Source organism: Phocoena sinus, chromosome 19 (assembly GCF_008692025.1).
Source record: "Phocoena sinus isolate mPhoSin1 chromosome 19, mPhoSin1.pri, whole genome shotgun sequence".
NCBI lineage: Eukaryota > Metazoa > Chordata > Mammalia > Artiodactyla > Phocoenidae > Phocoena > Phocoena sinus.
The window spans coordinates 14,406,953-14,434,667 of record NC_045781.1 but is presented as its reverse complement, the minus strand read 5'-3'; the positions used below and the strand labels follow the sequence as shown (position 1 = coordinate 14,434,667).

The window sequence follows — 27,715 nt, the reverse complement described above, 5'->3', positions numbered from 1 at the left end:
TTCTGCCTGCGCACGGGCACCACCGGCTGGGCCTTCTGGGTACCCGGCGCGGTTAGGTCGTGCTGGTTCCGTGGAACAGCGGCTGGTGAAGGACCCGTGGCGACCTCCATGCCCAATACCTCCGGGCCTAGAGAGGTGAGTCCCCTCGCTGGCTGAGGACAGCAGGAATAGCCAGGGGTCCCCGGGCCCTGCGAAGGGGGAACGTGAAAACCGAAGGTCCGGGAGTCGCGGGGTCCGAGGGGCGACGCAAGGGCTTCTTGGTTTTATTGACGTGGGGGTAGATGACTGCGACTACCATTTACCCCAATCTACTACCAACAAGGGGATGGCGTGTCCCCTTGTTGGTGGGCCTCCCGGCATCCTTGGGTGGGGGGTTGGAGGCAGGGGTCCTTGGATTTAGGGGAGAGCCCATGACGGGCATTTTGGTTTGGAAGGCTCCGCTGGTGCATTGCAACCCCAGGTTGGTGGGGACAGGACAGTGAGGCAGGGTCCAGGGATTTGGGGGTGTCGACTGAAAAAAAAAGCACAGCCTAAAAGTTGAGAATTATGTTTTATTTGGTGAGCTTTCTGAGGACTTAAGCCCAGGACCCAGTCTCTTATCTCTAAGGCAGGGGTCCCCAGCACCCCGGCCACCACCGGGTACCGGTCCGCAGCCTGTTAGGAACCAGGCCGCACAGCAGGAGGTGAACAGCCGGCGAGGGAGAGAAGCTTTGTATGCCGCTCCCCATCACTCGCATTACCGCCCGAACCATGTCCGTACCCCCCCACCACCCCGTGGAAAAATTGTCTTCCACGAAAGTGGTCCCTGGTGCCAAAAAGGTTGGGGCCCGCTGCTCTGAGGGACTGCGCTGAAGAGGTAAGAGGGGGAGGTTTGCAACAAAAACCAGGCAGTCGGAACACCAAAAGATTACTGTTAATTAGGAAAAAACCAGACAACTCAAGTTAATGAATTTAGCGCTTTTCTATGTATGGGAAGATGCGAGAGTCTGGGCTCATTGAAATCGTTCCTTTGATATGCACCTTAGCTGTCTAGGGCCAGTATCCTGCTTTTTTCCATCCTGAATCCCTTCAGGGTTCACAGTTGGGGGTGGCTGCAGTGGGTACTGGCTTGCTGGCCACAACATCCTTTGTTTACTGATATGGCAGGCGGCATTCTTAGTCCACCGGGGGAGCATATTGGGGCTGTATGTTCTGAGGTGTTTGGGCAGCTAGATCTGTGCATGCCTGGGTTTGGGAGATGTGGGGAGGAATTAGGAAGTGGGTGCCGCTGGGTTTGGGTTATAGGGAGGGTCATGAGTCTTGGTCTTTATGGTGACAATATGTTCTGACATCCCTTAGTTTGGAGGTGACTTGGACTTTGAGGAGGAGGGCCAGAGTCTTGGATCCCCCCTTTTGTTGTAGATGCTCCTGTGAGGCCACCTTCACGTCTGACTCAGAGGGCTTTTTCTATAAGTGAGCCAAGGGGTGTGTTATCAGAGGGATGGACAAATTGTGCTAGCCACCAGGGTGGGCTCTTACCCCAGCCAGGCCCGCTATGAATTGCCAAAGGCCTGCTGCCACTTTGCATCTGAGAAACCCCAGAGCTTAAAGTGGTCAGCAGCTTCTCTAAGCTTCCCAGGTGCTGTGGAGTTAAATGACCTTCCCCTGGGTACTTGCCTCTGGGGTAGCAAAGCCAGGAATATCACACCTATAATCACCTCCACAGTTATCTGCAAAAGAGAATTCTCCACACTGTTGGCCAGTGAGGGCTGTAGGGCAGTTGTATTTCCTTTGTTGTCTCTTTGGAAGTTATAGTTCCAGGTTTTAAAGGTGGAGGTGTCCCAGTTGTGAATTTGGTATCACAGGTGATCGTAAGTCACAGGCCTGGCTGTAACTCTGCAAAGCCTCTCTGAGTGCAGAGGTTGGCGGGATGAACATGCTCTATGTTTTCCTTGGTCTTTCAGGTCAAGGTTGGCTCATGGCTCTTCTATTTTCCTTTAGGTAAGGGTGGATCTGCAGAGACTGAGTATGAAGATTTCTGGCATGTGACTCAGTCCTCATTGCTCCTGGCTCCCCATTCTGCCCTCTTTGGAATCTGCTGGCCCTGAGAGGTCTGTGAAAAGAGGAGAAAATGGCTCCAGGATTCCTGGCAGCAAGGCCCTCAGTGAGTGATTTTTAACCTCTTTCATGCAGTAATCCCTGTCCCCAGTTAGATGACATGTTTGTTCACTGCCTCGAAGTGCCCACTAAGGCTCTGAGACAAACATGAAACGTGGCACAGCTTTGGGAAACTCCAGAGGAAAGCCCACTCTCTCTCCTCAATTTACCTCCCCCTTTGACCCCATCGGTATCAGAGCTCTTGGCACACCTTAACCTTTGCCCCTACTTTCCATTAATTTAGTCCACAAATGGTTCACCCTCTCTTCCACATGCCCTGGTGTGCACTGTGTACATTGGGAAGTATTGTCTTTTCTTGAGGGCTTGTTGAGGTGGTTTGTTTGTTTGTTTTCCTTACTGCAATGGATTTTAAAATTTAAGTGGTATTAAATTAACAAGAATTGCAAGAATAGTACAAACTACACCTGTATACCCTTCATTCACATTCATCAGTTGTCAACTTTTTGCCAGTTACTTTATCATTCCATCTCCATATGTGTATTTGTCATTTTCTGAATCGTTTGAGAGTAAGTTGCAGACATCGTCTTTTACCCCTAATTATTTCAGCATGCATCTCCTAAAAACAAAGACAGTCCCTTAAATAGCCATAGTATAATTCAGGGAATTTAACATTGATGCAGTACTATTGTCTAATCTCCAATTTATAATAATAAACATTTGCCAGCTGTCCTAATAAGTTTCTTTATGCCCCACATCCCCTGCCCTTACATGTCTTTTAGTCTTCTTTAATCTGGAATACTTTCTTAACATTTCTGTCTTTATTGATCTTGACATTTTTGAAAAGTACAGGCTTGTTATTTTAAATGTTCCTCAAATTGGATTTGTCTTTTGGTTCTTCATGATTAGATTAAGATTACACACTTCTGGCAGGAGTAACACAGAATTGATGTGTCCTCAATTTGTCATATCAGTTGGCACAGAATATTGATTTGTTTCATTATGTTACAAACTTTGATCACTTAATTAATGTTGAGTCTGCCAGGTTTCTCCACTGTAACTTTTCTATTTGAGGATTGGAGAGGAAGGGAACAGATCTCTTAAGCTGGATGTCACTATCATGTGGAAGGCATATCAAAATGGGACAGGGAGGGAATAGAATCTTATATAGAAGATGGCCACAGTGGTCCAGATAAGAGCTGATTGTGTCCTGGATCAGGGTGATCACAGTGAAGGTGGAATGAAACAAAAATATTCAAGGGCTTCCCTGGTAGCTCAGTGGTTGAGAGTCCGCCTGCCGATGCAGGGGACACGGGTTCGTGCCCTGGTCCGGGAAGATCCCACATGCCGCGGAGCAGCTGGGCCCGTGAGCCATGGCCGCTGAGCTTGCGCGTCTGGAGCCTGTGCTCCACAACAGGAGAGGCCACAACAGTGAGAGGCCCGTGTATCGCAAAAAAAAAAAAAAAAAAAAAAAAAATCAAGAGTTAATGGTGGGATGGCAGTGGGGGAGAACTTCCCTGGTGGTTCAGTGGTTAAGACTCCGTGCTTCCAATTCAGGGGGCCCGGGTTCGATCCTTGCTCAGGGAACTGGATCTCGCATGCCACAACTAAGAGTCCGCATGCCACAACAAAGAGTTCACATGCCACAGCTAAAGATCCCCCATGCTGCAACTAAGACCCTGTGCAGCCTAAATAAATAAATATTTTAAAAAAAAAGAGTATGGGGGGAATCAAATCAATGAGATTAGGTATTTAATTGAGGGAGGTGTCAACTATAGATTTCTGAGTTTTGCAACTACATGCATGGTGGTATGATTTTCTGAGATAGGAAATAGCAGGGTTACCAGATACTGGGGGTTATGTGTGGAAATGGGGAATCAGGAAGTGTGCCAGAATCCCAGAAAGAAACAGATAACACACTCATAAGGAATGATCAAAGAAACTTTCATGAAGGGACTATTTATAAGTTTTTCAGAGACCATTGTGGATGGTTTCAGCATCCCCGGATTAGCAACGTAATGGAGCCCTTACCACCACAGGCTGAAATGGTTAGGAAAGAGAGCAGTTCCTGGAACCTGGTTTCTTCTTTGACCCTTTGGTTATTTGGGAGTATGTTGTTTAATTTACACATATTTGTGATTTTCCTAAATTTTTTCCTGTTATTGACTTCTAATTTCATTCCATTGTATTCAAAGAGCATAAACTTTGTATTATTTCTGTAATTTTAAATTTGTTAAGATTTGTTTTATGACCTAGCATACGTTCTATCCTGGAGAATGTTCCATGTGCTTGAAAGTTCCATTATTATTGAAAAATATATATATTCTGTTGTTGTTAGCTGGAGTGTTCTATACATGTCTGTTAGGTCTAGTTGGTTTATAGTTTTTTCAAGTCTTCTATGTCCTTGTTGATCTTCTATTTAGTCATTCTATTTATTATTGAAGTTGGAATATCAAAGTCTCCAACTGTTACTGTTGAATTATCTGTTTCTCTCTTCATTCTGTCAGCTTTTGTTTCATGTATTGTAGTGCTCTGTTACTAGATGCACTACATGTTTATAAACATTATATCTTCCTGATGGATTGACCCTTTTATCATTATAAAATGTTCCTCTTTATCTCTAGTAACATTTTTTGTTTAAAGTGTGTTTTGTCAGATATTAGTATAGCCACTGTAGCTTGCTGTGATTGCTGTTTGCATGCTATGTATATCTTTTTTCACCTTTTAACTTACAGTCAGTTTGTATCTTTGAATCTAAAGGGTGTCTTCTGTAGACAGCAACTAGTTGAATCATGTTTGTTTTTTTTAATCTCTACCTTTAGATTGGATTTATAGGAAGCCATTGATGTATCCTTTTGTTTCTAAACGAAGAAGTACTTTCTAACAACTTGCAGAAAGTATATAGTAATAAGTAATTGTTTTCCTTTAAAAATTACCCATTGAAAAACTCTTTGCACATTCTATAAAACTGGCCTGTATTCTTCTAAATGTTAGTGTTATAAAAGACAAAGAAAAGCAGAGGAACTGTCTAGATTAAAGATACATGATACATGTAAAAGATACTAAAGATACTAAAGATACATGACAGTAAATTGCAGAACTTGATCCTGAACTGAGTCTTCTATCAGGTTAGAATATTTTATAAAGGACATCATTAGGATAACTAGAAATGGAATATTTTTGATTGATGTAATGCTTTTTTATGTAATCTGTGACATTTCCTGAATTTGATATTTGCACTGTGGTTATGTAAGAGAATAGCCTTATTCTTAGGAAATATACACTGAAAGATTATGGGGCAAAGGGGCATGATGTACATCTCCTACTCTTAAATGGTTCAGAAAAAAATTATGTGTGTGTATTTGTACAGAGAGAGAGTGAGAATGGTAAAGCAAATGTGGCAAAATGTTTTAACAAAAAGGTGAATCTGGGTGAAGGGTATATGGGAATTCTTTATATTATTCTTGTGATTTTCTATAAGCTGAAATTACTTTCAAATGAGGTTTTTACAAAGCTGTTTGAAAATGATGGTGCATTTTGTTGATAGAATACTATGCAACCATAATGAAGGAGGAAGAAGCCTTTTAAGTACTAATATGGAATGTCCTTCTGAATATATTTAGGAAATCATGATTGTGGTGGTAGTTACACAATATAGATGTTTGTCAAAACTCATCAAACTGTACCCTGAAAATGGGAGCATTTTACTGTGTATAAAGTATACCTCAAAGTTAATTTTAAAATACAACTCTATAGTTAGGGGAAAAAATTGCAAACCAATGTGCATAGTATGCTATTGTTTGTATGAAGACGAGAAAAAAAGGATATGTGACTTTTTCTTGAACGTATGCATATTTAAGGACGGATGCATAAAATGTGTTTAACTTTTAACAGAAATGTTTATTGTTTAAACTTAAATGCATATTACTAAGCTGTAAGAAGCCAGTTTGAAAAGGTTACATGTTGTATGATTCCAACCATATGACATTCCGGAAATGGCAAAACTATGGAGACAGTAAAAAGATCAGTGGTTGCTAGGGAGAGATGAATAGACAGAGGATTTTTAGAGCAGGGAAAATACTCTGTATAAAAGTATAATAGGGCTTCCCTGGTGGTGCAGGGGTTGAGAATTTGCCTGCTAATGCAGGGGACACGGGTTCGAGCCCTGGTCTGGGAAGATCCCACATGCCGCGGAGCAACTAGGCCCGTGAGCCACAACTACTGCGCCTGCGCGTCTGGAGCCTGTGCTCCGCAACGAGAGGCCGCGATAGTGAGAGGCCCGCTCACTGCAATGAAGAGTGGCCCCTGCTTGCCACAACTAGAGAAAGCCCTCGCACAGAAATGAAGACCCAACACAAATAAATAAATAAATAAATAAAAATTTAAAAGCCAAGCATTAAAAAAAAAAAAAAGTGTAATAGTGAATACCTGTCAATATAAATGTGTCCAGATCCATCGACTGAACAAGAGTGAACCCTAATTTAAACTAAGGACTTTGGGTGATTATAATGTGTCAGTGTAGGTTCATCAGTTGTACCAAGTGTACCATTCTGGTGGGGGGGTGTTGATAATGTGAGGGGTTGTGCAATCTGGGGAAGGTTGTGGGGCAGGGGTTTTATGGGAAATCTCTGTACCTTCCCCTCAATTTTGTTGTGAACCTAAAACTGCTCCAGAAAATAGTCTTTTTTTTTTTTTTTAAGTTTAACAGAGGTTGTCTCCGGGGAGGAGAGATGGGAAGAGGGAGACTTTTGTCACTATATGTGTTTTTACACATATAAACATATGTACATTGTAATACTTTTTCAAAAATAAAAATTCTTGGAAAACAAAAGCTATTTGAACAGAAAGAAGTTTAGGAAAGTGATAGTTTTAGATCACAAATTTACAAAAATGAAGAGTGTTTTTTATAATAACCGTAACTGATTAGGAAACTAAATGAAGGGCGACAGATTCGCAAAAGCAGCAAGAATATCAAACACATTACTTTGAACCTAAGAAAGAACATGCTGGATCTTTAAGAAGAATCTAACAAACTCTCTAAGGGACAAGAACATTACCCATTGTTCTTAGATTTTAATAAGTGATTTAAAGTTCCACATGTATTTGGAGCAACATGAAATAGTTTTAAATTAAGAATCTTATAGAAAAATAGATGTTTCAGAACTTGTGGGAAAATACATGTATATAACACATGCACGAACTTTTATCAGTGTGAAGAATATGCTGTTTGTAAAATACATGAACATTTAGTAAGCTCTTAATTTACCACTCTCTGTGTGTTGTAGATTTTAGGTCTAGATTTTTTTTTACTGAGTTAAAAGTGCAAAGGAAATGTGCAAAAATTATGACACCCTTTAAGGTAGCAGTAGAAATACAATCTAGTTTATAAATCAAGAAGTGGACTGTTCAGGGACCTTTGGCATTTTTCAGAGTATTTTATTTTCAGAGTATTTTTCAGAGTATTTAATTTTTAAAGGCTTTTATTGTAAATGTTAATGAACACAAGGTAATTGGAGAATTTTGGGAAAGTCTAGAAAAGACTGAAAAAGAAACTCATAATTCCACCAGTTTTCAATAAAAAAGTAGAAAGTGAAAGGTCCCCCATTTATCCAAAGGTAACCATTGTAAACAACTTGTTCTCTTTCCAGAAATTTTTTTTGCATCTGCTCCTAAACCCACATGGTACTGTGCATATAGTTTCTAAAATGAAAATATTAATAATCTGCAGTTTGCATTTTTTTCTCCACACGTTGTAACATGGACCTCTTTCTAAGGTAATCTATAATGTTATCTTCCTTTAAAGAAGTTTTAAAAACTGGCTGTTGGGCTTCCCTGATGGCGCAGTGGTTGAGAGTCTGCCTGCCGATGCAGGGGACACAGGTTCGTGCCCCAGCCCTGGAAGATCCCACATGCCGCAGAGCGCCTAGGCCGTGAGCCATGGCCGCTGAGCCTGCGCGTCTGGAGTCTGTGCTCCACAACGGGAGAGGCCACAACATTGAGAGGCCCGCGTACCACAAAAAACTAAAAAAAAAACAACAAAAAACTGGGTGTTATTGCATGACTTTGCTAATTAGAGTTTTTTAGAATCACCATAACTTATTAAATTTTTGCAAAAACTTTAAAAAGTGAGATGTAAATTACATGCAATAAATTGCACAAATCTTAAGTACATCTTGGTGAATTTTTACATATATATACACAGCAATGAAATCACCACCCAAGTAAACATACAGAATATGTCTGTCACCTTATAAAGTTCCCTTTGTGCTCCCTCCCAGTTTCCCCCATAGGCAACCACTATTTCTGATTAGTTTTGCCTATTCTGTAACTACATAAATACAGTTTGTACTCCCTTCACTCAGCGTAATATCTCTGAAATTCGTCCAGCTGTTACCTTAACATTTTGTTATGTCACTTCTTATTCCGTAGTTTATATTTGTTTAAAAAGAAAATAGCTTAATATTTTGCTTGTTAAACATATTGCTTGTTGTAAATAGAAGAGTACAATTGGATATAGAGTTGAACGTGGAATTATCCTGTGTCCAATTTCCCATCCAATGCATTGAGAATCATTTACATCTATGTAAAATACTCATACTTTAAAAAAAAATTTACAAAAGTAAATCTTAACACAGTTTGGCTGCTTTCTCTGTAAAGTTACACTAAAGTTACCTTTCTTTGTCAGTATGTACAGAGCTGCCTCATTCTTTAGCAGATATTCAGTATTGTGTGGTCCAGTGTGGGTGTACTTTCAGATAACTGAAAGTTCTTCAGTATTACAAATGTAACTACAATAAATATCTCTGCACTCATATCTTCATGCTCTTGTGCAAGTCTGACATTTAGAATTGGAAGTGTGGGACCAAAGGTGTTCTGTACATTAAAAAACTTTTTTTTAGTGAACTGAATTTTTTGTATTGAGGATTAATTGACACATGATAAACTGCACATAAAGTGTTCAATTTTATATTCATATATATATTCATGAATATATATGAATATATTCAATTTTGACATTTTTATACACTCATGAAACCATCATCTCAATCAAGATAACCAATGTATCTTATCACCCCCCAAAGTTTCCTGGTTCACTTTTGTAACCCCTGCTTCCTGACCCTCCCTGCCCCCTCAATTTGAAGGATACAATCAAATTGCTACTCCCCCAGAAGACTGTACCTATTTATGTTCTAACAGCATATGAGACTGATCATTTTCCTACAGCCTCACTAGTGATAAGGTTTTCAGATTTTAAAACATTTACTGATTTGATAGCTAAAAAGAGAAATTCAAGTATTTCACCAGTTCACCTTTAGAGAATTGTGGATTTGTATCCCCAAAGTGGGAGGTTTCCAGGAAATCTTCACAGAGGATGCAGAATTTGCTGCCCTGTGACTTGATCAACCTGTGAAGCTACAGTCCTGAGAAAGTCAGAGCTGGGTACCCCTAGGAAGTAGGGTTATGCCTTGTACACAGTGGATGCTTAGTAAACGTTTATCACCTTAACTGTGCTTTAGTTTATTAACTGTGCTCTCACTTAAATAGAGAAGTCCAGGACCCAGCCTGAAGTCCAGGCTGCTGGGACATCTCCTCTCCTGCCTACAAGAACAAAACAGCTACCTGAGCATGAAGGCTGCAGGAGGTCCCCCACATGCAGGAGTTCCATCTTTGGTGGAGACAACATCTCCTGAAACTCCCTCTGGATGTTCCAGGTGGAGTTTGGAGAGGCTGAAGAGAGATTCCCTCAGCAGAGCTGCTGGGACTGAGGGGATTCCCCTCCTAACAGGGAGGGCAAGATGTGGGACCATGTAGAAGCTGGAGTGACCTCAAAGAGTAAGGAGAAAGGTGAGAGTTAAATCATTACCAAGGCACACAGTAGGTATTCAGTAGGTTTTTGCAAGGAGGGAGGGAGAAAGTGTCTGGGTCGAAGGGCCATCTGTAAAAGTAGAAAGAGAGGAAAAAGCTTTCTAGGGGAGGGCCTAGAAAAATCAGGTAATGGTAAACAAGGACCAGTGTTACCAGCTGAATACAATGTCCCCCTTCTCCCTTCTTGGTAACTAAGATACTGGTCTGCTTCAGTGAGCCAAGTTCATTTTTCACTGCTTCTTTCTTCTTACCCAGCACTGCCTTCTGAGGTTTCTGCCCTTCTTCAGGAAGAGGAGGAGATGCCCAAATTACAGGTAAATTAAAGTCCACCTTCTCTCCCTCAAAATATCACCCACATACCTCATTTTGGGGATTGGGGAAGGAGAGCAATATAACATGTATATTGTGCTGGCCCTGGGCTAGACATATGTTACTCCAGTTTCTCAACAAAGTCTGAACATTGCTGGTAGGAGTGACAAAATGGTGCAATATACTTTGGAAAACAGTTTTAGAGTTTCTTATATAATTAAGCACACACTTACCATTGACCCAGAGATTCCACTGTATTTACCCAGAAGAAATGAAAATAGATGTCCACACAAAAATCTGTATGTGACTATTAGCAGCTTTGTTTATAATAGCCCTGAACTAAAAACAACCCAAATGTCCATCAACTGATAAATGGATAAAATGTGTTAATCCATATAATTAAGAACTACTCATTAAAAAAAAAAAAAAAGGAAACAACTGCTGATACATATAACAACATGAATGAATCTCAAAAGCATTATGCTGAGAAAAAATAAGCCAGACACAAAAGAGTACATACTATGTGACTCTGAGACAGGCTGGGCCCTCGACCTTTTGCTGCAGTGCTTGCACCTGGACAAACGTCTCCTTGAGCAACAAAATACAAAGAACTATAAGGGACTAAAAATAACTGCATGCATGTGCAGTCGGAGCAAATTCTGGACAAAAGATACAAAAAGACCAAAAAAACTCAGCTGCCACTTCTGAAGAGCTGGGAGCAAAAGCTGGGTACTGCACATGTGCCCTGCACTCAGCACCACCAAAGGGTTGGGCAAAACACCTAAGCCACCCCTCTGGCCCGACCCCTGGACACACCCTTACCCTCACCCCATATAAGGAAGCAGCTCGCTTTCCCCACCTCTGGGAGCAAGGGAAACTTGTTTGTTTTTTCTCCCCCTTGCTGCAGCAGGGACCCCAATAAAGCCTAGCCTGAATTTCTTATCTGGCCTCTAGTCAATTTCTATTGATTGGAGAAGAACCCCAGTTGGTATTGATTCCATTTATATGAAGTTCTAGAACAGGCTAAATTAATCTATAGCTGTTCTGTGCCTTCTCCTCTCTCTTCAGCTCTGAACAAACCCCTCCTAGTAGAGAACCCCGTCTTCCCCACAGTGGTAGCCACTATTCTGACTTCTAGTACTGTAGATTAGTTTAGTCTGATTTTGAACTTTTTAAATAGAATCGAGTACATACAGTACTCTTTTGTGCTGTTTTTTTTTCAATATTATGTTGTGAGATTGATGTATATTGTTTCATGTATATGTAGTTTGTTCACTTTCATTTCAGTATAGCAGTAGTTTCTAAAACTTTTTGTTTCAGGACCCCTTTACACTTTAAAAAATGGCTTTTGTTATGTGTGTTATCAATATTACCAGATTGGCGGTTCAAGCTAACAAAAATTTAAAACATTTATTAATCCATTCAAAAATTAATCCATTACAGTTAATGTCACATTTTATGAAAAATACTTAATTTTCCAAAACAAAAAAAAAATAAAAAAGAAGAATGGAAATGTTTTATATTTTTGCTAATCTCTTTAATGTCTGGCCTAATAGAAAACAGCTGGAATCTCACATCTGCTTCAACATTTTCTCAGTTGCAAGATCACATGACATGTAGCCTCCATATTGTTGTAAGAGAATGAGAGTGTATAAGCCTTGAGAATTATTATGAAAATAATATTGACTTTACAGACCCCCCTGACAGGGTCTTGGGGAACCTCATGCGTCCCTGAACCACAGTTTGGGAATTGGTACTGAATATTAGTCCTTCATGTGACTCTGCCAGAGTTCATATATCCTTTCTATTGTGAATGTGTGAGTGGGGATTTGGGGCCCATAATAAACATTGTTAATATATAATTATCAGAGGGATGTTTCCTATATAGCATTTCTTATTAACCAAAGAGTCCTTATTGTTGATCTATGTCTTGTTCCTTCCCACACAACTATCCACTCACTTTTCTTGCCAACTGGAATTCCCCACCTCCCTTCCCTCTATTCACATTTTAACCATCCCACAAGGCTGGTACCTGGCTTTCTCGATGGTACCTGCCCTCATGGCCCCAACCCACCTTGGACTCCTTCTCTGGACCCTTCCCCAAGTAAATCTCAAGCTTATTCTGATTCATAGAATGTTGTGTGGATGATACCTCTGAAATTGTGTAGCTTTTGGTGTACAGTGGTTGAAGTTTGAGTCTTCTCACCCAAAGAGAATTTAAGGGCTGAAGCGTTAAAAAAAAATGTACCTCATGCCTCTTTTCAATCTTCTACATGATATAACACAATCAAGTGCATGGATGTGTGCCTAAGTTAGTCTAACTCAGGACCCTGGAAACTCTCAGGACCACTTATGGATGTCACTGGTGCTTGTCAGCTGCATTCCTCTGTGGGAATGGGTATGTGTGAGGGTGACTTTGTTTGTTGTTTTAGGAGCTGGTGACGTTCCAGGATGTGGCTGTGGACTTTACCCAGGAGGAGTGGGAGCACCTGGATCCCTCTCAGAGGCACCTGTACAGAGAAGTGATGTTGGAGAACTATGGGAATCTCATCTCCTTGGGTGAGAACAGCATCTTCCTGAACCCATCTTCTTTCTCTCGGGTTCAGTTGTATAGAGTAAATCCTGAGGGGATTTGCATTTGGGGGTCCACATATTCCAGATCCCTTAATGGTAGTGGTTATCAGATTTGAGAGTGCATAGAAATACCTGAGGTGAAGGCAAGAAATGCCAGTTCCTGTCCAAATTAAAGGAGACTAAAGAGATAAGACAACTAAATGCAGTGTCTTACTCTAGATAGAAAATATCTAGGAAAATAGTGCTAAACGGAACATATTTGAGACAATTGGCATCATTTACAAATTAACTGTGAACTAGATACTAATACTGCATCAGTGGTAAGTTTCCTGATTTTGATGGCTGTACTGTGGTTATGGAAAAAAGTGTCCCTGTTCTTAGGAAATGTGTACTGAAAGAATTTAGTCATAGAGAGCCATGGGGCCTGGAACTTTCTCTTAAGTGGTTTAAAAAAGAATTGTGTGTGAGAGAATAATAAAGTGAATGGGCCAAATATTAACAGTTGGTGACTATGGGTTAGGGTTCTACAGGCATTCTGTTCTGTGTATCACTCTTGCTATCTTTCTCTAAAATAAAAGGTTATCCGAAAAACCTACGTCCCTAGGTTCTATCACCAGGGCTACTGATTCAGTGGATTTGGGATGGAGTCTGCATTTTTGATAAGTCTCTTCAAACCACACTTTGGGCAGTGCTTCTCTGGTGGACACACAATCATTACTGCCTGTTCACCCCATAGAGAATTATTACTGTTGTATATTGCAAATAGGCCTCTTCACTGAAGTTCCTGGAATTCCTGGAACCATTTTTTTTCTCTGGGGAAGAAAGTATTTGTTTGTTTTTTTATTTGTGTGTGTGTGTGTGTGTATGCGTGTGTGTGTCTACATATATATAAATATAATATGTGATTTTGATGCACAGTGGTTTTTTTGTTTGTTTGTTTGTTTGTTTGTTTTTTTACGGTACGCGGGCCTCTCACTGCTGTGGCCTCTCCTGTTGTGGAGCACAGGCTCCGGACGCGCAGGCCCAGCGGCCATGGCTCACGGACCCAGCCGCTCCGCGGCACGTGGGATCCTCCCAGACCGGGGCACGAACCCGCGTCCCCTGCATCCGCAGGCGGACTCTCAACCACTGCGCCACCAGGGAAGCCCCACAGTGGTTTTATTCACCTTTCCCAGCCTTCATAGGACCTTCACGAATACCAAGTGATAAGACTGACTTATGGCAGGGTCCTTGTCCACATCATATTGCCCTAATCCACCAGTCTTTCCCCTCAAGCAGGACGTCTGCTGTCCAAACCAGAAATGATTTCCCATTTTGAACAAGAAGATGATGTGTGGATGGAGAAAAAAATACCAAGAAGCTCCTATTCAGGTGAGAACCAGTCAGCCAGGAGAAAATGCCATTAATAATCCTATGAATCCATGAAGGGATGGGTAGCAACTTCAAAAATATATATTATTTGACTTTTCATGCTGATAATTTAATTAAAAATATTTAAATATTTATTTGATTGGAGGCAAATATCTTTTTTTTTTTAACATCTTTATTGGAGTGTAATTGCATTGCAATGTTGTGTTAGTTTCTGCCATATAATAAAGTGAATCAGCTGTATGTATACATATATCCCCATATTTCCTCCCTGTTGTGTCTCCCTCCCACCCTCCCTATCCCACCCCTCTAGGTGGTCACAAAGCACTGAGCTGATCTCCCTGTGTGATGCAGCTGCTTCCCACTAGCTATCTATTTTACATTTGGTAGTGTATATATGTCAATGCTGCTCTCTCACTTTGTCCCAGCTTACCCTTCCCTCTCCCTGTGTCCTCAGGTCCATTCTCTATGTCTGTGTCTTTATTCCTGTCCTGCCGCTAGGTTAATGAGAACCATTTTTTTTTTTTTTTTTAGATTCCATATATATGTGTTAGCATACGGTATTTGTTTTTCTCTTTCTGACTTACTTCACTCTGTATGACAGACTCTAGGTCCATCCACCTAACTACAAATAACTCAGTTTTGTTTCTTTTTATGGCTGAGTAGTATTCCATTGTATACATGTGCCACATCTTCTTTATCCATTCATCTGTCAGTGGACACTTAGGTTGCTTCCATGTTATGGCTATTGTAAACAGTGCTGCAATGAACATTGTGTTACATGATTCTTTTTTTTTTAATTTATTTTATTTCTTTACTTTTGGCTGTGTTGGGTCTTTGTTGCTGCGTGTGGGCTTTCTCTAGTTGCAGTGAGTGGGGGCTACTCTTCGTTGACGTGCACAGGCTTCTCATTGTGGTGGCTTCTCTTGTTGTGGAGCACGGGCTCTAGGTGCGCAGGCTTCAGTAGTTGTGGTACGTGGGTTCAGTAGTTGTGGCTTGCGGGCTCTAGAAGGCAGGCTTTGTAGTTGTGGTGCATGGGCTTAGTTGCTCTGTGGCATGTGGGATCTTCCTGGACCTGTGTCCCCTGCATTAGCAGGCAGATTCTTAACCACTGCACCACCAGGGAAGCCCCATGACTCTTTTTGAATTACGGTTTTCTCAGAGTATATGCCAGTAATGGGATTGCTGGGTCATATGGTAGTTCTATTTTTAGTTTTTTAAGGAACATCCATACTATTCTCCATAGTGGCTGTATCAATTTACATTCCCACCAACAGTGCAAAAGGGTTCCCTTTTCTCCACATCCTCTCCAGCAGTTATCGTTTGTAGAGTTTTTGATGATGGCCATTCTGACCGGTATGAGGTGGTGCCTCATTGTAGTTTTGATTTGCATTTCTCTAATGGTTAGTGATATTGAGCATCCTTTCATGTGTTTGTTGGCAATCTGTATATCTTCTATGGAGAAATGTCTATTTAGATCTTCTACCCATTTTTGGATTGAGTTGTTTGTTTTTTTGATATTGAGCTGCATGAGCTGCTTGTATATTTTGGAGATTAATCTTTGTCAGTTTCTTTGTTGGCAAATATTTTCTCCCATTCTGGGGGTTCTCTTTTCATCTTGTTTATGGTTTCCTTTCCTGTGCAAAAGCTTTTAAGTTTCATTAGGTCCCATTTGTTTATTTTTGTTTTTATTTCCATTTCTCTAGGTGGTGGGTCAAAAAGGATCTTGCTGTGATTTATGTCAAAGAGTGTTCTTCCTATGTTTTCCTCTAAGAGTTTTATAGTGTCTGGCCTTACATTTAGGTCTTTAATCCATTTTGAGTTTATTTTTGTGTATGGTGTTAGGGAGTGTCCTAATTTCATTCCTTTACATGTAGCTGTCCAGTTTTCCCGGAACCACTTATTGAAGAGGCTGTCTTTTCTCCATTGTATATCCTTGCATCCTTTATCAAAGATAAGGTGGCCATATATGTGTGGGTTTATCCCTGGGCTTTCTTTCCTGTTCCATTGATCTATATTTCTGTTTTTGTGCCAGTACCATGCTGTCTTGATTACTGTAGCTTTGTAGTATAGTTTGAAGTCAGGGAGCCTGATTCCTCCAGCTTCATTTTTCTTTCTCAAGATTGCTTTGGCTATTCAGGGTCTTTTGTGTTTCCATACAAATTGTGAAATTTTTTGTTCTAGTTCTGTGAAAAGTGCCATTGGTAGTTTGACAGGGATTGCATTGAATCTGTAGATTGCTTTGGGTAGTACAGTCATTTTCACAATGTTGATTCTTCCAATCCAAGAACATAGTATGTCTCTCCATCTCTTTGCATCATCTTTGATTTCTTTCATCAGTGTCTTATAGTTTTCTGCATAAAGGTCTTTTGTCTCCTTAGGTAGGTTTATTCCTATATATTTTATTCTTTTTGTTGCAGTGGTAAATGGGAGTGTTTCCTTAATTTCTCTTTCAGATTTTTCATCATTAGTGTATAGGAATGCAAAAGATTTCTGTGCATTAATTTTGTATCCTGCTACTTTACCAAATTCATTGATTAACTCTAGTTTTCTGGTGGCATCTTTAGGATTCTCTATATATAGTGTCATGTCATCTGCAAACAGTGACAGTTGTACTTCTTTTCTGATTTAGATTCCTTTTATTTTTTTTTCTTCTCTGATTGCTGTGGCTAAAACTTCCAAAACTATGTTGAATAATAGTAGTGAGAGTGGGGATCCTTGTCTTTTTCCTGATGTTAGAAGAAATGGTTTTAGTTTTTCACCATTGAGAACGATGTTGGCTGTGGGTTTGTCATATATGGTCTTTATTACATTGAGGTAAGTTCCCTCTATGCCTACCTTCTGGAGAGTTTTTATCATAAATGGTTGTTGAATTTTGTTGAAAGCTTTTTCTGCATCTGTTGAGATTATCATATGTTTTTTATCCTTCCATTTGTTAATATGGTGTATTAACAAACTGATTGACTGATTTGTATATATTGAAGAATCATTGTATTCCTGTGATAAACCCCACTTGATCATGGTGTATGATCCTTTTAATGTGCTCTTGGATTCTGTTTGCTAGTATTTTGTTGAGGATTTTTGCATCTGTGTTCATCAGTGATAGTGGTCTGTAGTTTTCTTTTTTTGTGACGTCTTTGTCTGGTTTTGGTATCAGAGTGATGGTGGCCTTGCAGAATGAGTTTGGGAGTGTTCCTCCCTCTGCTATACTTTAGAAGAATTTGAGAAGGATAGGTGTTAGATCTTCTCTAAATATTTGATAGAATTCGCCTGTGCAGCCATCTGGTCCTGGGCTTTTGTTTTTTTGGAAGATTTTTAATCACAGTTTCATTTTCAGTGCTTGTGATTGGTCTGTTTATATTTTCCATTTCTTCCTGGTTCAGTCTTGGAGGTTGTGCTTTTCTAAGAATTTGTCCATTTCTTCCAGGTTGTCCTTTTTTTTGGCATAGAGTTGCTTGTAGTAATCTCTCATGATCCTTTGTATTTCTGCGGTGTCAGTTGTTACTTCTCCTTTTTCATTTCTAATTCTGTTGATTTGAGTCTTCTCCCTTTTTTTCTTGGTGAGTCTGGCTAGTGGTTTATCAATTTTGTTTATCTTCTCAGACAACCAGCTTTTAGGTTTATTGATCTTTGCCCTTGTTTCCTTCATTTCTTTTTCATTTATTTCTGATCTGATCTTTATGATTTCTTTCCTTCTGCTAACTTTGGGGTTTTTTTGTTCATCTTTCTCTAATTGCTTTAGGTGTAAGTTTAGGTTGTTTATTTGAGATGTTGTTTCTTGAGGTAGGATTGTATTGCTATAAACTTCCCTCTTAGAACTGCTTTTGCTGCATCCCATAGGTTTTGGGTCATCGTGTTTTCATTGTCATTTGTTTCTAGGTATTTTTTGATTTCCTCTTTGATTTCTTCAGTGATATCTTGGTTATTTAACAGCATATTGTTTAGCCTCCACATGTTTGTATTTTTTACAGTTTTTTTCCTGTAATTGATATCTAGTCTCATAGTGTTGTGGTCAGAAAAGATACTTGATATGATTCAGTTTTCTTAAATTTACAAAGGCTTGATTTGTGACCCGAGATATGATCTATCCTGGAGAGTGTTCCATCAGCACTTGAGAAGAAAGTGTATTCTGTTGTTTTTGGATGGAATGTCCTATAAATATCAGTTAACTCCATCTTGTTTAATGTGTCATTTAAAGCTTATGTTTCCTTATTTATGTTCATTTTGGCTGATGTGTCCATTGGTGAAAGCAGGGTGTTAAAGTCCACTACTATTATTTACTGTCGATTTCCCCTTTTATGGCTGTCAGCATTTGCCTTTTGTATTGAAGTGCTCCTATGTTGGGTGCATAAATATTTACAATTGTTATATCTTCTTCTTGGATTGATCCTTTGATCATTATGTAGTGTCCTTCTTTGTCTCTTATAATAGTCTTTATTTTAAAGTCTATTTTGTCTGATATAAGAATTGCTACTCCAGCTTTCTTTTGATTTCCATTTGCATGGAATATCTTCTTCCATCCCCTCACTGTCAGTCTGTATGTGTCCCTAGATCTGAAGTGGGGCTCTTGTAGATGGCATATGTACGGGTCTTGTTTTTGTATGCATTCAGCCAGTCTTTCAGCTGGAGCATTTAATCCATTCACATTTAAGGCAATTTTTTTTTTTTTTTTTGTGGTACGCAGGCCTCTCACTGTTGTGGCCTCTCCCGCTGCGGAGCACAGGCCCCGGACGCGCGGGCCCAGCGGCCATGGCTCACGGGCCCCGCCGCTCCGCAGCATGCGGGATCCTCCCGGACCGGGGCACGAATCCGTGTCCCCTGCATCGGCAGGTGGACTCTCAACCACTGTGCCACCAGGGAAGCCCCTAAGGCAATTATTGATATGTATGTTCCTATTACCATTTTCTTAGTTGTTTTGGGTTTGTTTTTATAGGTCTTTTCCTTCTCTTGTGTTTCCTGCCTAGAGAAATTTGTTTAGCATTTGTTGTAAAGCTGGTTTGGTAGTGTTGAATTCTCTTAATTTTTCCTTGTCTGTAAAGGTTTTAATTTCTCCTTCGAATTTGAATGAGATCCATGCTGGGTAGAGTAATCTTGGTTGTAGGTTTTTCCCTTTCATCACTTTAAATATGTCCTGCCACTCCCTTCTGGCTTGCAGAGTTTCTGCTGATAGATCAGCTGTTAACCTTATGGGGATTCCCTTGTATGTTATTTGTTGCTTTTCCCTTGCTACTTTTAATATTATTTCTTTGTATTTAATTTTTGGCAGTTGGATTAATATGTGTCTTGGCATGTTTCTCCTTGGATTTATCCTGTTTGGGAGTCTCTGCGCTTCCTGGACTTGATTGACTATTTCCTTTCCCATGTTAGGGAAGTTTTCAATTATAATCTCTTCAAATATTTTCTCAGACCCTTTCTTTTTCTCTTCTTCTTCTGGGACCCCTATAATTTGAATATTGGTGCATTTAATGTTGTCTCAGACTTCTCTGAGACTATCCTCAATTCTTTTCATTCTTTTTTCTTTATTCTGCTGTGCGGTAGTTATTTCCACTATTTTATCTTCCAGGTCACTTATCCGTTCTTCTGCCTCAGTTATCTTGCTATTGATGCCTTCTAGAGAGTTTTAAATTTCATTTACTGTGTTGTTCATCATTGTTTGTTTGCTCTTTAGTTCTTCTAGGTCCTTGTTAAACGTTTCTTATATTTTCTCCATTCTATTTCCAAGATTTTGGATCATCTTTACTGTCATTATGCTGAATTCGTTTTCAGGTAGACTGCCTATTTCCTCTTCATTTGTTCAGTGTGGTGAGTTTTTACCTTGCTTCTTCATCTGCTGCATATTTCTCTGTCTTCTCATTTTGCTTAACTTTCTGTGTTTGAGGTCTCCTTTTCACAGGCTGCATGTTCGTAGTTCCTGTTGTTTTTGCTGTCTGCCCCCTGTGGGTAAGGTTGGTTCAGTGGCTTGTGTAGGCTTCCTGGTGGAGGGGACTGGTGCCTGTGTTCTGGTGGGTGGGGCTGTATCTTGTCTTTCTGGTGGGCAGGGCTGCGTCCACTGGTGTGTTTTGGGGTGTCTGTGAACTTAGTATGAGTTTAGGCAGCCTCTCTGCTAATGGGTGGGGTTGTGTTCCTGTCTTGATAGTTGTTTGGTATGGGGCGTCCAGCACTGGAGCTTGCTGGCCGTTGGGTGGAGCTGGGTCTTAGCATTGAGACGGAAATCTCTAGGAGAGCTCTCGCTGATTGATATTATGTGGGGCCAGGAGGTCTCTGGTGGTCCAGTGTTCTGAACTCGGGTCTCCCACCTCAGAGGCTCAGGCCTGACACCCGGCCGGGACATCAAGACCCTGTCAGCCACATAGCTCAGAAGAAAAGGGAGAAAAAAAGAAAGAAAATTAAATAAAATATTTAATTTTTTAAAAATTATTAAAATTAAAAAATAAAAAGAGTAATAAAAGAGAGAGCAGCCAAACCGGTAAACAAATCCACCAATTACAACAAGTGCTAAAAACTATACTAAGATAAACGTAAAAATCAGAAACAAGTCAGTCGCAGACCGCAAACCCCAAGTCTACAGTTGCTCCCAAAGTCTGCCGCCTCAAGTTTGGGTTGATTTGCTGTCTATTCAGGTATTCCACAGATGCAGGGTACCTCAAGTTGACTGTGGGGATTTAATCCACTGCTTCTGAGGCTGCACAGAGAAATTTCCCTTTCTCTTCTTTGTTCGCACAGCTCCTGGGGTTCAGCTTTGGTTTTGGCCTCACCTCTGTGTGTAGGTTGCCCTCAGGCATCTGTTCCCGCCCAGACAGGATGCATGCGGTTAAAGCAACAGCTGATTAGGGGGCTCTGGCTCACTCATGCTGGGGAGGGGGAGGGCAGGGGGCAAGGGGTGGGGAGGGAGGGGTACGGTAGTTATAATTGGAATTGACAGTGCAGCAGCCTGGCAGTGGCGGGCTGCACAGGCTCCCAGGGGGTTGTGGATAGTGACCTGTGCTTGCACACAGGATTCTTGGTGGCTACAGTAGCAGCGTTAGCATTTCATGCCCGTCTTTGGTGTCCAAGCTGTTAGCCACGGCTCGCACCCGTCTCTGGAGCTTTAGGCGGTTTTCTGCCTTCTGTGGGCAGACAGGGAAGGAATCTCCTCTCCTTGCACACCCTGAAACAATGGTTTCTTTCCTCTTAGCCAGGTCCAGAGTTTTTCCCGGACCCCCTCCCGGCTAGCCGTGGCGCACTAGCCCCCTTCAGGCTGTGTTCACGCAGCCAACCCCAGTCCTCTCCCTGGGGTCTGACCTCTGAAGCCTGAGCCTCAGTTCCCAGCCCCCACCCGCCCCGGTGGGTGAGCAGACAAGCCTCTTGGGCTGGTGAGTGCTTTTCGGAACCAATCCTCTGTGCGGGAATCTCTCTGCTTTGCCCTCTACACCCCTGTTGGTGCGCTCTCCTCTGTGGCTCCGAAGGTTCCCCCCCCTGCCCACCACCCATCTCCACCAGTGAAGGGGCTTCCTAGTGTGTGGAAACTTTTCCTCCTTCACAGCTCCCTTCCAGAGGTGCAGGTCCCATCCCTATTCTTTTGTCTCTGGTTTTGCTTTTTTTCTTTTGGCCTGCCTGGGTACATGAGGATTTTCTTGCCTTTTGGGAAGCCTGAGGTCTTCTGCCAGTGTTCAGTAGGTGTTTTGTAGGCGTTGTTCCACATGTAGATGTATTTTTGATGTATTTGTGGGGAGGAAGGTGATCTCCACGTTTTACTCCTCCGCCATCTTGAAGGTCCTCCCACATATCTTTTTTCATGAAAGCATTAAATGCCCAAGCTCCTCAAATTCACTTGGAACCAGCATTACCATTTTCTTAGTTCCTCATTAAAATTTTGACAGTTGTTCACTCCATAATTGTATGAAAGTTATATTTTTAACTTTTTGGTAATCATACTTCGACAACATTAACCCATTTGTAGCTCATAGAATTTGACTTGGTGTTTCTAGTAACATTTAGTTTCCTTGACTAAGGAAAAGGTCCCCAATATCTTCCCATTCCCCTTGAAGCAAAAATGAAAAACCTAATGTCAGGAGGACAGAGACCAGCAGCAACACTTCTTCACTTAGTGAAGCTTCTTTGCTTTACCAGTACTGCCTAAGTATGTCCAGGAGTACCGTGCAGCCTCAGACAAAACCTCTGCTCACTTTCGTCAGCTAATTTTCTTTGTCCCAGGAGTCAGGGATGAGAATGATGGGATTCTCTCTTGGCCAGTATCTCCAGGAGAAAAACCCTATAGCTGTCCCCAGTGTGGCCAAGACTTCAGCCAGCTCAGAAACCTTCTAATTCACCCGTGAACCCATAAGGGAGAGAAGCCCTCTCCATATGACAGGGGTGGAAGAGCCTTCAGTGAAAGGACAACAGACCTTAACCTTCCTGTGCTCCTTCCAGGAGACAAGCCCTGCCGATGCATGGAGTGTTCTGGAGTCTTCAACTCAGAATTTGCTCTGAGAAGGCACAGGAAGGACCACAAGGGAAAGAAACCTCACACATGTGAGGAATGTGGGAAGGACTTCAGCCGTAGCTCCAACCTGTCCATCCATCGGCGAATACACACAGGTGAGAAGCCCTACAGATGTGGTGTGTGCGGGAAGGACTTCAGCCGCAGCTCCAACCTCTCTATCCACCAGCGCATCCACACAGGTGAGAAACCCTTCAGGTGCTCTGACTGTGGCAAGGACTTCAGCCGCAGGGCAGCCCTGCAGATCCACCAGAGTGTCCACACAGGAAGGAAGCCCCATGCCTGTAAGGTATGTGACCGGGGCTTCACCTCACGCTCTACGCTGGCACGACACCAGCAGGACCACGCAGGAGACAAGGCCTATGTGTGTGACACCTGTGGCCGGGGCTTCAGCCAGAGAGCCAGCCTCTACCTGCACCAGCGTGTTCACACTGGGGAGAGGCCATTCCGGTGCGAGGCCTGTGGGAAGTGCTTCAGCTGGAGCAAGGACCTGGGTATCCACCAGAGGGTCCACACGGGAGAGCGGCCCTACAGGTGTGAGGCTTGTGGGAGGGACTTCAGGCATCGCTCGGCCCTCAAGAGGCACCAGAGGGTGCACACAGGGGAGAAGCCCTACCCCTGTGTTGTATGTGGGAAAGGCTTCAGTCAGAGAGTCCACCTGCAGACGCACCAGAAAGTGCACTGTAGGGAGAGGCTTCCAGGATTGGGCTCTGCACATGCAGGTGCCTTCCACAGCCAGGGAGAGTGCCAGGGCATGGGTGCTGAGGTGCACAACATGGATCAGGCTTAATGATGTATGGCATTTATTAGTATTTATACAGAAAAGAGGACAGATCAACAGCACTTAGATGGAGAAATAGAACATTTTCAGCCCTCCCAAAAGACCTCTGCATGCTTCTTTCCACTCACTACCCCACAAAGGGAGTTGCTATCCTGACTTCTAAAACCATAGATTGATTTTGCAAGTTATAGAATATCATATAAGTGGAATTACACAATATGTAATCTTTCATATAGAACTTTATTCACTCAATGTCTGCATCCATGTTGTTGCATGTATTCAGAGGTTCATTCATTTTATTACTGAGTAGTATTCCATTATTTGAATGAACCACAGTTTGTCCATTCACCTGTTGATGGACATTTACATTTGGGTTATTTCCAGGTTTTCCACGTTTTGTTTGTTATGAATAAAGCTGCTGTGAGCATTTGGGTACACATCTTTGTGTGGACATATATTTTAATTTCTCTTGGGTATATACTTTGGAGTAGAATTGATGGGTATTTTTTTTAATTATTTTTTTTTAAGATTTTTTTCGATGTGGACCATTTTTTTAAAAGTCTTTATTGAATTTATTACAATATTGCTTCTGTTTTATGTTTTGGTTTTTTGGCCGCAAGGCATGTGGGATCTTAGTTCCCCAACCAGGGATTGAACCTGCACCCCCTGCATTAGAAGGCAAAGTTTTAACCACTGGACCACCAGGAAAGTCCCTTGGGTATTTTAAAACTTGTAAAAAACTGGGCTTAATTGTCTTGTACATTGGATTTTTACATGTACTTGGAAAATTTCAAACAAATACAGAAATGGAACAGTGTAACAAACACTCATGTCCCCATCATCTAGCTTCAGCAATCAATTCATGATGAATTTTGTTTCTTCTATTCCACCCTGCTCCCTCACACACAGTCCTGAAGTATTTTAAAGCAAATCCTAGACTAGGATATTGTGTCATCTTTATACCTTCAAAAAATAAAGATTTGTTTAAAATGTTTTTCCAAAGAATCACTCTGTTAAAAAATTTTTTTTATTAAGGTAAAATTCAGAAAACATAAAATTCACCATTTTAACCATTTCAGAGTATAGTATTCAATAGTTTTTAATATATTCACAATGTTGTACAGTCATCACCACTGTCTGATTCCAGAATATTTTCATCAGGCCAGAAAGAAACCCCATTACTATTAAGCAGTCACTTTTCATTCTCCCCCTCCCCCAGCCTCTGGCAACCACTAATGTACTTTCTGTGTCTATAGATCTGCCTATTCTGGACACTTCATATAAAAGGAGTCAGACAATATGTGCCCTTTTATGTCTGGCTTCTTTCACTTAGCATAATGTTTTCAAGGTTCATTTATGTTGTAGCATATATTAGTACTTCATTCTTTTTATGGCCAAACAATATTTCATTGTATGGATATACAACATTTTAAAATCCGTTTTTAAGTTGACGGACGTTCGGATTTTTTCCAGTTTTGGGGTTTTATGAAAAATGCTACCATAAACATTCATATACGAGTTTTTCATTGAGCATATGCTTTTAATTCTTTTGGGTATATATGGAGGAGTGGAATTAGTGGGTCATATGATCATTCTGTTTTACTGTTTGAGGAACTGCTGAATTGTTTTCCACAGATCCATTTAATCTTGCCATCAGCAATGTATTTGGGTCCCACTTGCTCCACATCCTCAGCAACACTTGTCATTTCCCATATTTTGTTTGTTTGTTTATTTTGTTTTTAATTATAGCCATGCTAGTGGCTGTGAAGTGGTATCTTACTGCGATTTTGATTTATGTTTCCCTAATTACTAATGATGTGGAACTTCTCTTTATGTGTTTACTGGCCATTTGTATATCTTCTTTAGAGAAATGTCTATTCAAGTGCTTTGCCCATTTTTAAATTGGATTGTTTATCTTCTTGTGTTTGAGTTGTAATAGTTATTTATATAATCCCAGGCCCTTATGAATATATTATTTGCAAAGATTTTCTCCCATTCTTTGGATTGTGTTTTTGTTTTCTTGTTGGTGTCCTTTGATGTGTAAAAGTTTTTAATTTTGATGGAGTCCAATTTATTATTTTCTCCTGATGCTTGTGCTTTTGCTGTCATATTTAAGAAATAGTTACATAATGCAAAGTCACAAAAAGTTATACCTATTTTTTCTTTTAAGAGTTTTATAGTTTTAGCTCCTACATTTAAGTTTGATCCATTTTGAATCAATTTTTGTATATAGTATGAGGTAGAAGTCCATATTAGTTCTTTTGCATGTTGATACCCAATTGTCCCAGCACCATTTGTTGAAAAGACTATTCGTTCCCCATTGACTAGTCTTGAACCCTTCCTGAAAATCAGTTGACCATATGTATGGGTTTATTTCTGGACTCTAAAGTCAATTCCACTGAGCTGGGACCTCCCTGGCAGTCCAGTGGTTGGGACTCTGCACTTCCACAGCAGGGGCCGGGTTCAATCCCTGGTCAGGGAATTAGGATCCTGCCTGCCATACACCATGGCCAAAAAAAAAAAAAAATCAACATCAATTCCATTGATCTATATCTCTGTCTTTGTGCCAGTACCATACTGGTTTGATTACTGTAGCATTGTAGTAAGTTTTGAAAACAGGAAATGTGAGTCCTCCAATTTTGTTCTTCAAGAAAAAAGATGTTTTTGGCCATTCCTTTGCAATAACAATATGACTTTTAGAGTCAGCTTGTCCATTTCTGCAAAAAAGGCTATTGGGATTATGATATGGATTGCACTGACTCTGCAGTAACTTTGGGGAGTATTGCCATCTTACCAACATTAAGTCTTCCGGTCCATGAACACAGGATGTTTTTCTGTTTATTTGGTTTTCTTTAATTTCTTTCAACAATATGTTTTGTAGTTTTCAATGTACAAGTCTTACACCTCATTAGTTCAACTTATTCTTAAGTACCTTATTAATGTTATTGTAAATGGAATTGTTTTCTTAATTTCATTTTTGGGTTCATTGCTGGTGTATGGAAATACAACTGAGTTTTGTATATCAATTTTGTATCCTGCAATTTTGCTGAACTCGTTTATTAGCTCTAATGGTTTTTTAGTGGATTCTTTAGAGTTTTCTATAAGATCATATTATCTGTGAATAGATAGTTTTATTTTTTCCTTTTCAATTTGGATACCATTTATTTCTTTTTCTTGCCCAGTTGCCCTGGCTAGAACTTCCAGGACAATGTTTAAGAGACCTGTTGAGAGCAGATATTCTTGTATTATTTCTTGTCTTAGAAGGGAAAGCTTTCACCATTAAGTGTGATATTAGTTATAGGTATTTTCATACATGCCCTTTTTCCTTCATTCTGTTAATATAATGTATTCCATTAATGGATTTTTCCAGTATTGAACCAGCCTTGCATTTCTGGGATACATTCCATTTAGTCATGGTGCATACAGTAATTCTTTTAATAAGCTGCTTGATTCAATTTGCTAGTATTTTGTTGAGGATTTTTGCATCTATATTCATAAACAATATTGGTCTGTAGTTTTTCTCTTCTGTGATGTATATAAGTGGCTTTGGGTAATATTGGCCTCATAGAACGAGTTAGGAAGTGTTCCCTCCTTTTCTTTTTGAGGGGAAAATTTGAGAAGTATTGTTAATTTTTCTTTAAATGTTTGGTAGAATTCACTGGCGAAGCCATCTGATTCTTAACTTTTCTTTGTTAGAAGTTGTCTCAGTCAATTCAAGGTACTATAACAAAATACCATAAACTGGGTGGCTTAAACAAAAAACATTTACTTCTCACAGTTCTGGAAGCTGGGGAGTCCAAGATCAAGGGGCCAGCAGATATGGTGTCTGTTCTTGCTGTATCCTCACCTGGCAGAGAAGAGAGACAGAGAGAGAGAGAGAGGGAGAGACAGGGTGCACTCTCTGGTTTCTTCTTCTAACTAGTCCAATCATAGGCACCCTGCCATCATGACTTCATCTAAACCTAATTATCTCCCAAAGACTCCACATCCAAATATCATCATGTTGGAGGTTAGGGCTTCAATATTAATTTTGTGGGAGACACAAACGTTTAGTCCATAACAGAAGTTATTTGTTTACTGATTCAATCTCTTGTCATAGAAAGGCATACTTCTCTTGAATAGGTTTTGATAGTTTGTGTGTTTCTAGGAATTTTCCCATTTCATCTAGGTCATCTAATTTGTTACCATAAAATTGTTCATAATATTATTTTATAATCCTTTTTATTTCTGTAAGGTCAGTAGTA

At 40.6% G+C, this 27,715-nt stretch overlaps 1 protein-coding gene across 5 annotated transcripts; it reads left to right on the top strand.

The window, feature by feature from the left end:
- On the top strand, positions 1 to 27,267 carry LOC116744603 (zinc finger protein 239-like). 5 transcript variants are annotated; one of them, XM_032614617.1, is made up of 7 exons: positions 1 to 135; positions 1,981 to 2,143; positions 9,640 to 9,939; positions 10,216 to 10,274; positions 12,702 to 12,828; positions 14,122 to 14,214; positions 22,621 to 23,910. In XM_032614617.1, the coding sequence occupies exons 3-7, from the start codon at positions 9,891 to 9,893 to the stop codon at positions 23,478 to 23,480; spliced, it is 1,188 nt and encodes a 395-aa protein (XP_032470508.1). In that variant the 5' UTR covers positions 1 to 135; positions 1,981 to 2,143; positions 9,640 to 9,890; the 3' UTR covers positions 23,481 to 23,910. The 5 variants fall into 5 exon arrangements, with proteins under 5 accessions (XP_032470508.1, XP_032470506.1, XP_032470507.1 ...); XM_032614615.1 differs by having other exon boundaries at positions 9,807 to 9,939; positions 14,119 to 14,214; positions 22,621 to 23,846; XM_032614616.1 differs by having other exon boundaries at positions 14,119 to 14,214; positions 22,621 to 23,846.
- The last annotated feature ends 448 nt before the right edge of the window (positions 27,268 to 27,715 follow it).